This window comes from Suricata suricatta, chromosome 8, assembly GCF_006229205.1.
Source record: "Suricata suricatta isolate VVHF042 chromosome 8, meerkat_22Aug2017_6uvM2_HiC, whole genome shotgun sequence".
Taxonomy (NCBI): Eukaryota; Metazoa; Chordata; class Mammalia; order Carnivora; family Herpestidae; genus Suricata; species Suricata suricatta.
In genome coordinates, this window is record NC_043707.1 from 102,587,161 (window position 1) to 102,602,630 (window position 15,470).

The following is a 15,470-nucleotide window of genomic DNA, read 5'->3' on the forward strand; positions in this document are numbered from 1 at the left end:
TGAGCGGCTCAGTTGGTTGAGCATCTGAGTCGATTTTGGCTCAGCTATGATCCTAGGGTCGTGGGATTGAGCCCATATCAGGCTTTGCACTGAACGTGGACTTTCTCTCTCTCTCTCTCTTTCTCTCTCTCTCTCTCTCTCTGTCTCCCCCATCTACCACTCTCCCCCATTATCTCTTAAAATAAAATGGAAAATAAAATAAAGTAAAATAAAAAGGAGTGCACTTGTTGTGATGAACACCAGGTGTTGTATGGAAGTGCTGAATCACTATATTGTACAACTGAAACTAACATTACATTGTATGCTAACTAATTTAAATAAAAAACTTTTTAAAAAGTCAAATACATTAAAAAATTACATATAAATGTCAGTGTTCCAAGGAAAGCCAACCAACTCTGAAATAAATGATGCTGAAAAATTTTAATATAATTATAAAATCACAATGTCTCCAGATTTTGCAGATGGGAAAAAATCAGGGAACAAGGCAATATGAAAGAATATATATCTTTACTTCAAATCTGTACCCTAGAATAGGACATGATGTCATGTAGAAAATATCCAGCAGTATAGTACAGTGCCAAGCATGGTACTAAGCATAACTCCTTGTTTAGTGATGGGAGTCTGATATTGCTGTTATAATTTATTTTAGGAAACATTTTGCCTTATCCTTAATGGGGAGGGGATAAAGGAAAAACTAATTTTGACTCTGAAGCATATAAAAGGAAGGAAAAAGAAGTAATATTAATTAATTTGCTGACCAATTCTAAAAGGTGTCATTATCTTCGTTTTATATGTGAGAAAGCTAACTAAGGCTCAGAACAATTAAGTTATCCAAGGAAACAACTAGTAAATAACAAAATCAGGTTTATTTGACTCCTAAGTCTGTTCTTCCTATAGTATTATGCTGCTTGCAATAATTCCTACTTTCCTTAATATGTTAATATTTGAATATTTTACACCTCTTCTAAATCATATTTGCAGTCAGTAGGTGGTAACAGGATGAAATTATGTAAAAACTGTTGTATGCTAAAAATGATGAGGGAAGCCTTGAGTCTTGAACTTGTGGACCAATACCTGCTTATTTTGAGGGTCCAAATAACCTATGGTGGTAGAAGCACAATGAAAGAGGCCTTGGAGACCATTATAATTCATGTCAACTACTTTTTTTTAAGTTTATTTATTTTTGAGAGAGAGAGTAAGCAGAGGAGGGACAGAGAGAGAGGGAGACAGAACTCAAAGCAGGCTCCAGGCTCCTTGCTGTCAGCACAGAGCCTGATGCAGGGCTCACACTCGCTAACTGTGAGATCATGACCCAAGTCATGACCCAAGTCGGAGGCTTAACTGACTGACCCACACAGGCACCCCCCAACTGTCTTAATTAAACTGATTTCAGAAGTAGTTGGAAGTGGAAAAGAAAAGTTGTATGGTCAACATTATCATAGTGGAGATAAAGGTTACTGAAGCATGAATTGGCTTATTCAGGCAACAAATATAATTAGTCACTAGGTGCTAGGAATGCAGAGGTGAATAAGAGATGATTTCTCTCCTCCTAACAGTTGTCCAGGAGTACCATTATGGAACACAAAGTCCCTGACTTCTGGGCTCCCATTTCTTTCTCCCGTTCTCTCCAGTACTTAATCTAAACCACTAAAATCCAGGCCCCAGTTAAATACCAGATTATGTTTCTGTTTAGGGGCCTTGATTTATCAAACCCAAAATACCCTTATTATCTTAAGGACAGAAACTATGTCTTAACTTATCATATATGTAGGCCCTCCTAAATATTGACTGATTGATAAAAGGCAGAACACAGAAGAAATAATTTTTGTGATTTAACATACATTTGTCCTTATATAGCCCCTGAAAATGAATCTTCTCTTTACATTGCTAGAGAAGGAATTTTTGCATTTGATAAGAAATTGGATTAGATTTTCTGTTATTCCTCCCAAATAAGATTTGTATGAGGTACTTAAAATAAATATTTTTTTAATTACTAATGGTGAGAAAAAAACAGCCAATTATCTATTTATAATTATCGTCCTTCCCAAAAAATTGTGTAAATAATGACCCTATAGTCATTAAACTGTGTCTCAATGCCTTTTCACTTGAGTGATTAATAGGTAACAATTAGGAGATAAATTACTTGATTTGGGGGCACCTGGATGACTCAGTCAGTTAGGTGTCAGACTCTTGATTTTGTCTCAGATCATGCTTTCACATTTCATGAGTTGGAGCCCTGCGTTAGGCTCTACACTGATAGCTCAGTGCTTGGGATTTTCTCTCCCCTTTTCTCTATGCTCTTCTCCCCACTTGTACACACACACACTCTCTCTTTCTCTCTATTTCTCTCTCAAAAAATAAATTAATTGATTAAAAAAAAGAAGTTATTTGTTTTTGTTTTTAATTTTGACTCCTGGGGCACCTAGGTGGCTCAGTTGATTAAGCGTCCTACTTTGGCTCAGGTCATGATCTCACAGTTTGTGGGTGTGAGCCCTGAGTCAGGTTCTATGCTTGCAGCCTGCAGCCTGCTTCAGATTCTGTGTCTCCCTCTCTCTCTCTCTCTCTGCCCCTCCCCTGCTCATGCTGTGTCTCTCTGTCAAAACTAATAAACATTAAATTTAAAAAATAAACTCTGACTCCTTATCTGTTGAGACAATTTAACAGTTTACTGTTACTAGGAAGTCTAATAAGCCTCAAACAGACCAGGGATGCTTTTTAGATTAAATCTTCCCCCAAATCTCACCTGTGTTTTTTTAAATTTGCCTTTAGTTTGGCTGTGTTCTAACATGCATCCAGTTATTTGCATTTTCATGGAGAGACATTGTACCATACTTTTAGAAAACAACTAATACAGGGGCTCCTGTATGGTTTAGTTGGTTAAGGCATTGACTCCTGATTTCAACTCAGGTCATGATCTCAGTTTGTGAAATTAAGCCCCAAATTGGGCTCGTCACTGACAGCACAGAGCCTGCTTGGGATTCTCTCTCTCTGCCCCTCCCCCATACTCTTTCTCGCTCTCTCAAAATAATTATTAGAAAGTGACTGATACATATTGCTAATATGGATCAGTAGTCGTTAAATGATTCTATCCTATATTTTCACTTCACAGACATTTTTGTCCTTAGGAAATACTTCAGGTTATTATCCCAGTATTATTTATAATAATAATAAACTAGAAAGAAAAATCTAGTTATAGGTGAAAATTTATGAATATGGCAACATATACATCCACTCAATGGAATATTAATCAAACACTTAAGTAACATGTCAGTTCATTACTATGGCATAGAAGGCTAAAAAATTGTTTTCACTCATATAATAATTACCACAAAAAGGAAAATATATATTTGAACCAAAGACTGATAAGAAGTAGACAAATGTTATTAATATTGTGCTAAAAGTTTATGGAGTTGATATTACATGCAATTTTTCTTTATTTTTGTAATGGATGTACAGTCTTTCAAATTTCATATTTATTTCATGATTGATTAATATATTCACAGTCAAAACTCAAAAGGCATTAAAAGGTATGAAATGAAAAGTCTCTTGTACTTACCCCTATTAAGTTACCCTCCCCAGAGGCACTGTTATAAGTTTCTCACTTATCCATCCAGAGACTATTTTATATATAAACAAACTAAAGCTAATATATACTTACTTTTCCCTAGTCTTACACCATGGTGAAACTGGTAAACACCATTCAACACCTTGCTTTTTCTACTAACATCTTATGTTAAAGATATTCCATATCAGTTCATAAAGAACTCTTTCTATTTTATGGCTAAATATTATTCCTTTAAATTTCCCAAGATACAATAATTTATTTAATGAGCTCCTACTGATGGGCCTCCAATATTCTGCTATTACAATTCTATAGTAAGAGTACACATAGGTGATTTCCTATATAAAAACATATCTAAATTCCCAAATGTAGGAGTGCTAGGTTAAGAGTGTGTGTGTATTTTTTAACAGATGAACATAGGGGAAAAGAGACAAGTCATGAAACAAGACGTTTAACTATAGAGGACACCCTGGGGGTTGCTGCGGGAGGTGGGTGGGGGTGGATGGGTTGAAGATAGGTGACGGGGACTAAGGCGAGCACGTGTGAGGAGCGCTAGGTGTTGTATGTCGGTGATGGACTACTAAATCCTACACCTGAAAATAATATCACACTGTATGGTAACTGGCTTAAATTAAAACTTGGAAGAAAAAAAGTATATGTGCATTTTTAATTTTCATAGATATTGGCAAATTGCCCACAAGGGAGTTGGCACAAATTTCACTCTGTGTAACACTGTACAATAGTTCCTGTTTCCCTGTAACCTTGCTTTATTAAGTTGAAAGATGAAAAATAGTTTCTTAGCGTAGCTTTTTTTTTTTTTAAGTTTATTTATTTATTTATTTACTCTCTACAACCAACATGGGTCTCCAATTCATGACCCCCAGATCAGGAGTTGCATGCTCCACCCACTGAGCCAGCCAGGCACCCCTCTTAATGTAGCTTTAATTAGAAGTTAACTCATTATGAGTTATTTTAAGTGTCTCTTCACATGTTTATGAGCCACTGCTATCTCCATTTCTGGGAGCTGTCTTTATATATTGTTTGTTGATCTTTTCCTTATTGTTTTATAAGAGTTCTGTATATTAGGGAACTTTGCCCCTTTTCTGTGGTTTGAAATTCAGAATTTTTTCCCCTGTTCATCATTTATCCTTTGGCCTTATTAAACTATTTTTTTTTTACCATATAGAAATACTCAAAATTATCAGTTTTGTTTTTCATGCTTCACTCTGCCCTAGCTCTCCTAACTTTTTTACCTTTAAAATATGCTATCAAGGTCTTGGTATTTGCTATTCTTTCTGCCTTGAAATTCTCTTCGCAGAGATACGTGTTTCACTTCCTCCTTCACTTCTTTTGAGTATTTGACCAAATACCAACTTTTTAGTGAGACTATTTTATATTGCAGGCTCCCTTTCCCTGCTTTGTTTTTCCTCTATCACCTGTAGCTCACAGACTTCAGGGGTATTATTTTAATTGTCTTACAGAGACGTTGCAGCTCACCTACACAATTGAAGAAGTGAGAATTATTTTCAATGTGGTCATCACCTCAGGAGACTAGACACATGGTCCACTGAAGCTGCCATTGTCCAGCACATTTTGGGGACAGCTTTTTTACGAAATTCATTCAGAGACAGCTTAAAGCCTTACAAGGAAAGCAGTCCTGTGTCCTGAAAGCATGTTTCTCAGTGTAGTCCATTACCCCTTATTCAAAAATCACCTGGTGTGGATTGACATATTATTAAACAGACAGCTTCCTGGGCCTTTTCCCAGATCTACTGAATCAGGATCTCTAGGGGATGGGGCTGAGGAACCTGCCTTTTAAAATGGAGCTCAGTCAGTTGTGCACCCAACTCTGAATTTCAGCTCAGGTCATGATCCCAAGGCTGTGGTATCGAGCCCCACATCAGGACTTAAGATTCTCTCTCTCCCTCTCACTTTCTTTCCAAAATAAATAAACTCCCTAGGTGATTCCTAAGCCATTAAAATTTAAGATCATTGCCTGTATAATCAGTGTTCCCCAGCTTAGTCACATACCTCTTCCTCACTTAGTTTGAATCAAACTTAAGACTATTTCCAAAAATCAAAACTACCCTTAAAGGACAAAGGGACATGTGCCAGGGGTGCTGAAGATCATTCTCAATACAAACTCCAGAACTGAGCTGAACAATGAGATAGGCATGCAGACGTGGAAATGGTGTTGCAGTAAAAGATAAAACTCTTTGGCTGGCCTGATTTTGGTATGCTTGGCAGTGCTAGTAACTTGATAAGTCACACTTCACACATTAAAGGACCTTGGATTTAGTTTTCCTATTAAAGGGAAAAGCAAAAGAAAGATGGCTAGATAGGTATATGATCTCAAGGGCCCTTTCTCTTATGTTCTGATTTTTCTACTGATGTACATAAATGTGGCTAAACAAACCCTAGATACATGAATACACATGTGTAAGTAATGAGGATTATTACTATAGCAAAAACAGCTTGTTTGGTCTGTTTTAAAGGCAAGAGCCTTTGGGGTACCTGGGTGTCTCTGTTGGTTGAGTGTCTGAATCATGATTTCAGCTCAGGTCATGATCTCACAGTTCGTGAGTGTGAGCCCCACACTGGGCTCTCTTCTGTCAGCATGGAGCCCACTTCAGGTTCTCTGTCCCCCTCTTTCTCTGCCCCTCCCCCACTTGTACTCTCTTTCTCTTTCTCAAAAATAAATAAACATTAAAAATTTTTAATAATAAAGGAAAAAGCCTTAAGCCAAAGTAACTTAAGAAGTAGTATAGAATTAACAGTTATAGCTGAGGAAGTATATATATAGATTCTGCCTTAAACTGTTTGGTAATATTGGAGAAGTCCCTGTTGAATATGAGTGTCTTTTACTCAGTAACCTCATTTTGAAGAAATGGTTCACACATTATCAGACAATTAATGTTTAATGGCTCAAGGGTAAGCAGCCAGAAAATTTGATATTGATTCTTGCTTTTAAATCAGTTAACATTGCTAAACATAAATGCATTTTTAAAATAGTGATTTAGTACTGTTTCCTTTATTTACTTCATTTTTTTATTAGAGATGTTTGGGAAAACAGATTCTGATTGCATTTAGCTATATAATTCTACTGTGCCTAACATATCCACTCTTAAATGTGTAAGGTTTTATGGTATTACACAGCCTCAGCATCATGTCTTTTCTTATTTTCCAAATATTAATACTTGCCCTTTCATTCTCTAAATGAAAATAACACTCGTGACTATTTTGGTTTTTAGTCAACAATTCTTACTGTGCAAAAAGATCTTTCAGTGTTAGCTCATAGGTATAAGCCTAAGCCATCATTTGATTTTTTTAATTTTTTAAAAAATGTTTTAATGTTTATTTATTTTGAGAGACAGAGATAGACAGAGCACAAGCACGAGAAGGGCAGAGAGAGAGGGAGACACAGAATCTGATACAGGCTCCAGGCTCTAAGCTGTCATCACAGAGTCCAACGCAGGGCTCAAACTCACAAACCACAAGATCATGACCTGAGCCGAAGTCAGACGCTTAACGAACTGAGCCACCCAGGTGCCCCAAAAGCTTTCATTTTAATGAAAGTGTAGTTATGATAAAAATATTAAATATCATTATGCAATTAATAATAAAATAGCTACCAATTTTAAGGGATACCAAATTTGGAATATAATTCTGAATGTTTTTTGTATCTTTGTAAGATATATATGTAAGAATATAAATGTTTTAAAGGTGTTACTCCCATTTTACATCTGAGGTTCCTTTGGAAGTCATACTGAAACGTAATAATCAGGAAGCCTCACAGAGTCATTAGCAGTTCTTAGCCTCCATTTTTTATCAGATATGCCTCCTTTTATATTTCCTGGTACATAGTAAATAGTAAATTTTGTGTAATTTCACCATTCCTAAATTTCTGTGTTTCTTCTAGTACATATTTTATGTTGGAGTACAACTTAGTAAAAGCTGGTGACTCACTTAATTATGAATTTGATTGAAAGAAACTAAACTATATCCTGTTTTGAATTAAAATGAGATTACTTTTTCCCATATCTGATTTATTAGTAATCCTGCTTTCCATTAGCAAGATAGAAAAGATCTATGCTTCAGAGACTGAAAATTTTACTAATGATTAATATATGCTAGCCATTAGACGTTCTGCTTTTTTTTTCTTCCCAAACTTTAGATTAAAAGATAAGACTGTATCTTCCTAATTTTAGATTTCTGAGAGCAAGAGCTAGTAAATATGGGCTACTAATTATATTTTGTTTCCTCAGCAAGGCCAAAGTTTGAGACTTCTCACTCACTTCTCCCACCGCCACCATCACTCAGCCCCCCTACCAATGAATCGCTTTATGATACCTGATTTGTGATTATCGATTTTCTCTTCCTTCATTTTCTCAATCCTTCCTTCTTCTTCCCCTTCCTCCTTACCTTCCTTTCTCCCACCTTCATTCCTTCTCTTTTAAATTTGTTATTTTAGCGTTTGGTTTTGGAGTGTCGATTTGGCAACTTATTCCCTCTCCTTAATTAGACAGATATATGAAGAGTAAATTGTTTCATTTATTTAAACAAATAATTAAAATTAAAAAACAAAGCCATTCTTCTTGCCACGGGACAGTTGCCATTGCTTCCCCTTCTGGGTTTGATTTGTAGGACTCCAATTGCTTTTGAAACCATTCATTCCTTCATGACGCCTGACTCTCATGAACACCATGTGCAGTTAGGCTGACTAGTTAGGTGCTGCCGTTAGATGCACTGGCTCATTTTTTTCTTGAAACAATTTGTTTTTCCCTTGTCTGTTTTTGTGCTAATATTCTGAAGTAGATTTTTGCTGCTGTTAGTATGCTTATGAATGGTAACTTTGTGCTGTGAATGATGTTGAGGAAGAAGCAGAGTCTCCTAGCCATGAGAAGGATGTGATATCTGCATGGTGAAATCTTGTAAATTGTAATAGAAGGAACTGACAAGTAGGAATTTTGTAATCTGTCCATTGGCCCTACAGGCAGCTCTCATTGATTGTTATTTGAAAATCTCAAAGTAAACATGATTCAGATCTTAGGAAGTTTAATTAGATTAATTAAAAATTTAACAAAGTCTCTCTTTGAATTAGAACAAATCGTTAGTTGAGGCCACTAGAAAGCATCAACTGGCTGTGGGATTCCTGTGTGTTTCTCAACTACTTCCAAAACATTAGAATGATTTGCCAATACCTGCTAGAAAACTGATCACTTTGTTGTTTTTTATAGTTAATTGAACAGCTAATGTGCCTTTGAAGGCTGTATTTCTCTTGAATACATTTTGCGAAGTTTTGAAATGTGTGTTGTATATTAATTTAAACTCAAGAAGATACCTGTATTTTCATAATTACTTTCCCTTCTAGCTCATTTTCATAAAATGACAATTTGGAAAGTACACAATTTCCAGGCAAATTGTCTTAAAATTGAATACTTTAAACCACTAAGCTAACCAGCCTGCCTATTTGCCTGCTTTCTTTCTTTTCTCCTTCCTGCCTTCCTGGCTTCTTTCCTCCCTTCCTTTTTTGGGGGTATCCTGTTTAGGTAGTATTTAATATCACTTGTGAGGCTAGTGCTGTGATGGGCATCTACTGTGATATCCACTTACTCCATTGGTGTGAAAGCAACAAGGACTTATTTTCTCCCTTTTGTAGGGAATGGCACTCCAACTGGTTTTTGAGCTCTTTAAATTCAGAGGTTGCCAATGATCAAATCAGGGTCAAGATTGACCTCAAATATTTAGTAAGAGCAGAAAGAAAAATGACATCCTAACATTCAAGTGTCCTGATCTACAGATCTCCATTGATGAATTAAAACTATATGGGTGTGAAATTTGGTACTGGAGGCTTAGGCTGCTTAAGCACGTTTTATCGTAGAATCATTCTGGAATGTGAAGATCTGAATTTTCACAGGAACACTGATATTTCATGGCCAACAATGGATTTCTTAGGGCCTTGTCATTTCAAATTGCCATGAGGTCTGGTTATTGCTGCTCTAAATATGTATATGAAACTGCCTCCCAATGAACTTATTGCTGTGGTGATAACTTGTCTTGGCACTCTTGCTGACAGCTCTCGTGGCCCTTAACATGGTCTACTTCCTGTAGTCACAGGTTTTGTGGAGGATTCAGCCTAAATTTCTGGAATGAATTTCTATAGACAAGAGATATAAGGGCTTTAAAAATTAAGAGGTTTGATTCTGTTTTGAATTTGGATATCAAATGAATCTGAGCACATGACATTTTAATGCCGTTTGTCTTTTCAAATAGATTTACCTTCTAATGCATGTGACAACAGGATTTTGCTCATCAGCTAGAACATACATTTCAGAGGAGTTGTTACCTAAAATATTATCATAAGGCATAAGAAAACACATGATTTAAGTTGCCTTTCATGAACATAATTAAGAATTAATAAGCCAGTACCAGTGGCTAGTCCCCAGAATTTCCACTGTTTTGCCTTTTGTGACCTGTGTTATTAAAAGTCCATTATTTTTACAGACTTTATTAAATTGGATCTTATTAAAGCATTCTGTATTTGCATTTGGTCTTTCATAATTCATTATTATTATGACATTTACTTTTTACCATCAGATCTGAAAACATATCATAAGCTACCCTTTTCTCTTGAAAGAAATGCTAATTTCAAACAGTCCTCTAATAGAAGAGAAAAGCTTTATCAGTTTTTTCATTTATTCCAGATCGTGTTAAGAATACTAATGCTAGACTTCAGTATGCTAATATCTCTGAGCTTTTTTGGTCAAAAGCTTAGAATTATTATTTTTATCCCATGGTAAGTATGAAACTAGAAGACCTGCTACTACTGGAGAAAACACAATTCTAAAGTACAATTCTTGATTCTAAAGACTTGTGAAAATGTTGCTAAATCCTGTTTAGTCTAGGATGCTGCCAGTCAATTTAACTTTGTACCACATGGTATTTGTCCTATTTAAGAAATTCTTTCCTCTTAAAATTCATTTTGTTTGTTTTTCTCATTGTTTAGGGCAGTATAGCTTGCAATGTTTAAGACTATCCTATGAGGTCAGACCCCAACCAGCATTTAGGAAATGCCGCCTGCTTTCCTATATAATAATCATTCCTGTATCGTTTAAGATATCATTGAAAACTGAAAATAGAAGGATTGTATATATTGATATCAGACAGGCTATCTAATTGTAACATAACTAGTAAAACAGTGATTTTTTTTGTTGGAGAACTAGCAAGTATATTAAACTCTGAAATGAAACTAACTTTGACTTTTGTCTCATTTTAGATTTCTGACAATGTGCAATAGACATTTTGGCAGTGTTGTTGCACAAACCATTCGGACTCAAAAAACAGATCAGTTTCCACTTTTTCTGATTATTATGGGAAAGCGTTCTTCTAATGAAGTGTTAAATGTGATACAAGGTAATGTACATAATGTACATAATGTACAAAGGGAGTAGAGTGTCTTCTTGTGTATGAGATAACCCTATATATTTATCATCAAAGTTGACAGTAATTCTCTATATTAGTGAATGTCTTTGTATTTTCAAATATAGAATGTCCTAAAGAAGAATATCTTCAAAAAGTATTAAAAAATGAAAATTAAATATGCTGCATTAAATCCAACAGACATTTCCTAGTAAAATTGTACAACCCTTGGGACATAGCATAATCATGTTAATTGTTCCAAATTGCTAAATTCTCCAACAATTAAGTCATAATCACTTGTCAAATATGACATTTCTTATACATAGATTGATTTCCTGCTGTAATGTTGATTAATTGAAAGAAATGCTGATCTTTAGTTCTCTAGAAAAGCCAGTGACTGGGTATTATTCACACAGTGGTTGCTGGTATACCCTTATTTGTGTGACTCCATGTTAGGGTGCAGTGCTAAGGCGTGAAGCTATAGGATGCCTGTAAGTTTCATCACATTGCGTACTCTTTATAAACAAAAAACAGTGCGTTTTTAAAATTGTTACTGATATATCCCAAGGATTATTATAAATTATTATTTATAACATAACTTAAATTGAAAACAATGTATCTTTTCTATGCCATAGCAAAAAGATGTTTCAAGTGCCCCAAGCTACAGCTTGTGTGTGAGATACTTTCTTTTTTTTTTTAAGTTTATTTATTTTGAGAGGGAGCATGCGCACTAGCAGATGAGGGGGAGAGAATCTCAGGCAGGCTCTGGACTGTCATTGCAAATCCCAATGTGGGGCTCAAACTCACTAATCATGAGATCATGGCCTGAGCTAAAACCAAGAGTTAATCACTTAACTTACTGAGCCCCCCAGGCAGCCCTCAGTTACTTTATTTCTCCTGTATTTCAGTCAAAAGCTCTATAGCAGATAATATGATGGGGGGGGGGCATGGTGTAAATTCTAGTGCCTTTAAAACTCAAAATAAAATCTCTGGTATTTTATGTTTGCTCTGTAACTAGAGCATTGAATTTCATAAATAATCCTAAAGAAGATCTTCTGGGGGAATGAATTACATAGGATAAATGGATAATGAAGATAATATTTCATTACTGTTTTCCCTGTCACAGGCAATATTATAATAGTCAGTGGTTCTCAAAATGTGGTCCATGGACCCTTGAGGTCCTCTAGACTCTTTCATTGGATCTGTGATGTCAAATTGTTTTCATGTGACAAAACTCTTCTTTTTTGCCTTTTTTAATTTTAATTTTAATTTTTTTTACTGTTTTGACATTTGCACTGGTGGCACAAAATTAAGGTTTTGTAAAACTGGCACCTTCACATAAATGAAGGTTATGACCAAAACTATACTAGTAATCCTATTCTTTACCTCTACTATATGCAATTTGAAAATTATTTTATTACATTTTTACCCTTTTTATCGTTTGTGTGACATAATGAGAGGTATGAATAACACCATTTCAGAGTACAAAGATAGTTTCAAAGAAAAACACTAGTGTGTTTGCTTGAGCTGAACTAGTCATTTTTCCTTACAGAACATCATTTTTACTTGAAAATACGGACAAAGTATACCTAGATAGCCTGGGTATTACTGATGGTACTTGTTGCCAATGATAAAATTTGAGCTTTTAAGCAAGATGTATGTCCTCCACCATAAGATTGATAGCTTAATTTTCCGATGACATCAGTTGTAATTTTAACAAATGTGATTTTTGATACCATATAATTAGGTATGTCAGTATTGAGGAGAAATGCATAAGTCGGTGAACCAGTATTTTCCACATTACAAATGCATGATGTTATAAAATCATGCATAGGTAAAAGGTCCACTCAAAGAACAAGATAGGTCAGTGGGTCTTAATATTATGAAGTACAAACAGTTCATGAATGGTTTCAAATTCTTCACGTATTTAAAGAAACTTCTACTTATCAGTGTAGGTGTATCAAAGAATATTTAAAATTATCTATTAAAATACCCCTCTCTTGGGGCGCCTGGGTAGCTCAGTTGGTTAAGCATCTGACTTCAGCTCAGGTCATGATCTCACGGTTCGTGGGTTCAAGCCCCACATTGGGCTCTGTGCTGAATGCTTGCTCAGAACCTGGAGCCTGCTTCGGATTCTGTGTCTCCTTCTCTCTGCCCCTCCCCACTCACAATCTGTCTCACTCTGTCTCTCAAATAAATGTAAAAAAATTAATTAATTAATTAATTAAATAAAATACTCCTCTCTTTTTCAACTACATATCTATGTACTTTTAAATGAATTGATAAATATGTCTTAACTATTTCAAATTTAATTTCTAACACAATAAATATTGATAACAATAACCCACATGAAAATTATTTGGGGATCTCAGTAGTTGTTAAGGGTATAAATGAGTTCTGAAAACAAAAGTTTTATAACCACTACAATAGGCTATAAAGAAAAAACTCGTTCAGAACTGCATTAATTGGTACCTTTTCTCTATCTTGTCTAGTTTGGCAGTGAATCCTTACAGTTAGGTCTGAAGTATAGTTGGTAAGCAGGCTTAAGTCTGAAAATGAATTGCCAATATGTAATCACCTCTCTAGTGCCCTCCATAAAGAACTCCTATCCCAGGGCACCTGGGTGGCTCACTCAGATAAGCGTCTGATTCTTGATTTCAACTCAGGTCGCTCTTTGTGGGATTGAGCCCACATCAGGCTTTAGCCTGACATCACAGAGGCTGCTTGGGATATTCTCTCTCCCTCTTGCATTCAAAATAAATAAACAAACATAAGAACTCATATCCTATGCTCTGAGTCTTAGTCACTACAGTTTGCAAATAAGAAAAGGAAACCTGAAGATTGCCCAGTATCAAAATCTCCATTGAAGTTTCTCCTAAATTTTTTCCATTTGTCATATCTATTCTTAATAACTACCAGTGATTGTGTATTCTATGTACAATGTTATCTTCATTCTACTGATAAGGAAATTGATCCTTAGAGAGCTATCATCAGTCACTCATTTACTTATTTTTTTCGCTTACTAAGTGAATAGTTATTAAGCCCTTGTCACATGCTAGGCAGTTTCTAGTCACTAGAACATATAATTTTTAAATAGTGGACCTAGGTTAGAACTCTGACTGTAAAGCCAGCTTTGCTTTTTCAGTACCATGGTATCACACCAAGATAATATTTATTCTCTAGCTCATTTATTGAGAGACTAGTGCTGATGTGACTGATTTAGATTGTTTCTTTTACTAAGGACCACAGATGCTCCCTAACCTGCTTCCAGTGGTCATAAAAAAATTAGAGAAAAGGACCAATAAGTCTTGTTATTCCAGCCCTACTCTAGAATAACACCAGCAAGGATGCTTGCTATTTGTTGTCCCATTTCATCAATGGGACAAGAAGACCCCTTCTCAAGCCCTGGAGAAAGATGGGCAATTTTGCCTTTAGTTTTGAAAGAAAAGAAGAATTGCTAAAATTTTTTACTGTTTATTTTTGAGAGACAGAGAGAGAGAGAGCACACAGGGGAGCAGCAGAGAGAGAAGGAGACAGAGAATCTGAAACAGGCTCTGGCACTCAAACCCATGAACTGTGAGATCCTGACCTGAGCTAAAATCTGATGCTCAACAGACTGAGCAACCCAGGCACCCCAAAAGGAAATCAAATATTTAAATACTCTCTTATAAAATTAATATAATACTGTATATTAACTAGCTGAAATTAAAATTTAAAGTTTAAAAAAAATAAAATAAAGAAGTACTCTCTTAAAGTTTATAGTAGAGTCATTTAAAAATAGCTGAAAGGGAAAAATATCAATTGGGCAAAAAAAAATTTTTTTTCTTTTTTCAAAAAATGAATTACCATTTGCTTCACCAAAGAGTGATAAGAGAGAATTAGTGATAAGAAAAATTCTAAATAAGTTTAAGGCATGAGATAATTCTAAATAAATAGTGTATTGAGGTGGCAAAGAGAACAGGCTTTTTGAGTTGGACTCATTTGATTTCAAACCCTGGCCCCACCACTTAATCAGCTTGATCCTGATTGCACGGGCTACTTGAGCTCTCAAAGTCAAATCATAATGATACCTTCAAAGAATTGTTGTACAGGTAAGTGAGAGAGAGAGAGAGGGTGTGTGTGTGTATACATATTAGTATTTAGCCTAAGTACTGGCATATAAACAAATGGTTGTTGTTGCTAGTATCTTTAAGTACATGAGTTTTTCTAACTTGAAAGAACTTCTGATCATCATGACTTAACCATTCTTCTTCATAGTGCTGAAAATCTTTCTCATTAAGAGATGGTTCCCTCAGAACCAAATTACTCTATTTGAAATTTGAACTGCCTATATGCTGCTTTACTCTTTCACATCGAACATGAAACTTTTCAATGAAAATGTGAAAGTATTTTAACTAGATATTAGCATAATAGTCTGTAATTTTTATTAGGCTTTAGTTACTCCTTACTGATTAATTCTAGAATGGCTTTCCATTTTATAATAACTTTA

General features: G+C 35.3%; 1 protein-coding gene across 3 annotated transcripts in view; it reads left to right on the plus strand.

The window, feature by feature from the left end:
* FAF1 (Fas associated factor 1) overlaps nucleotides 1–15,470 on the plus strand; it is a 474,908-nt gene that overhangs the window by 365,685 nt on the left and 93,753 nt on the right. For all 3 annotated transcript variants that reach the window (XM_029946447.1, XM_029946449.1, XM_029946448.1), the window contains one exon: nucleotides 10,839–10,975. In XM_029946447.1, the coding sequence (XP_029802307.1) occupies nucleotides 10,839–10,975 (137 nt within the window). The remainder of the gene's footprint in view (nucleotides 1–10,838; nucleotides 10,976–15,470) is intronic.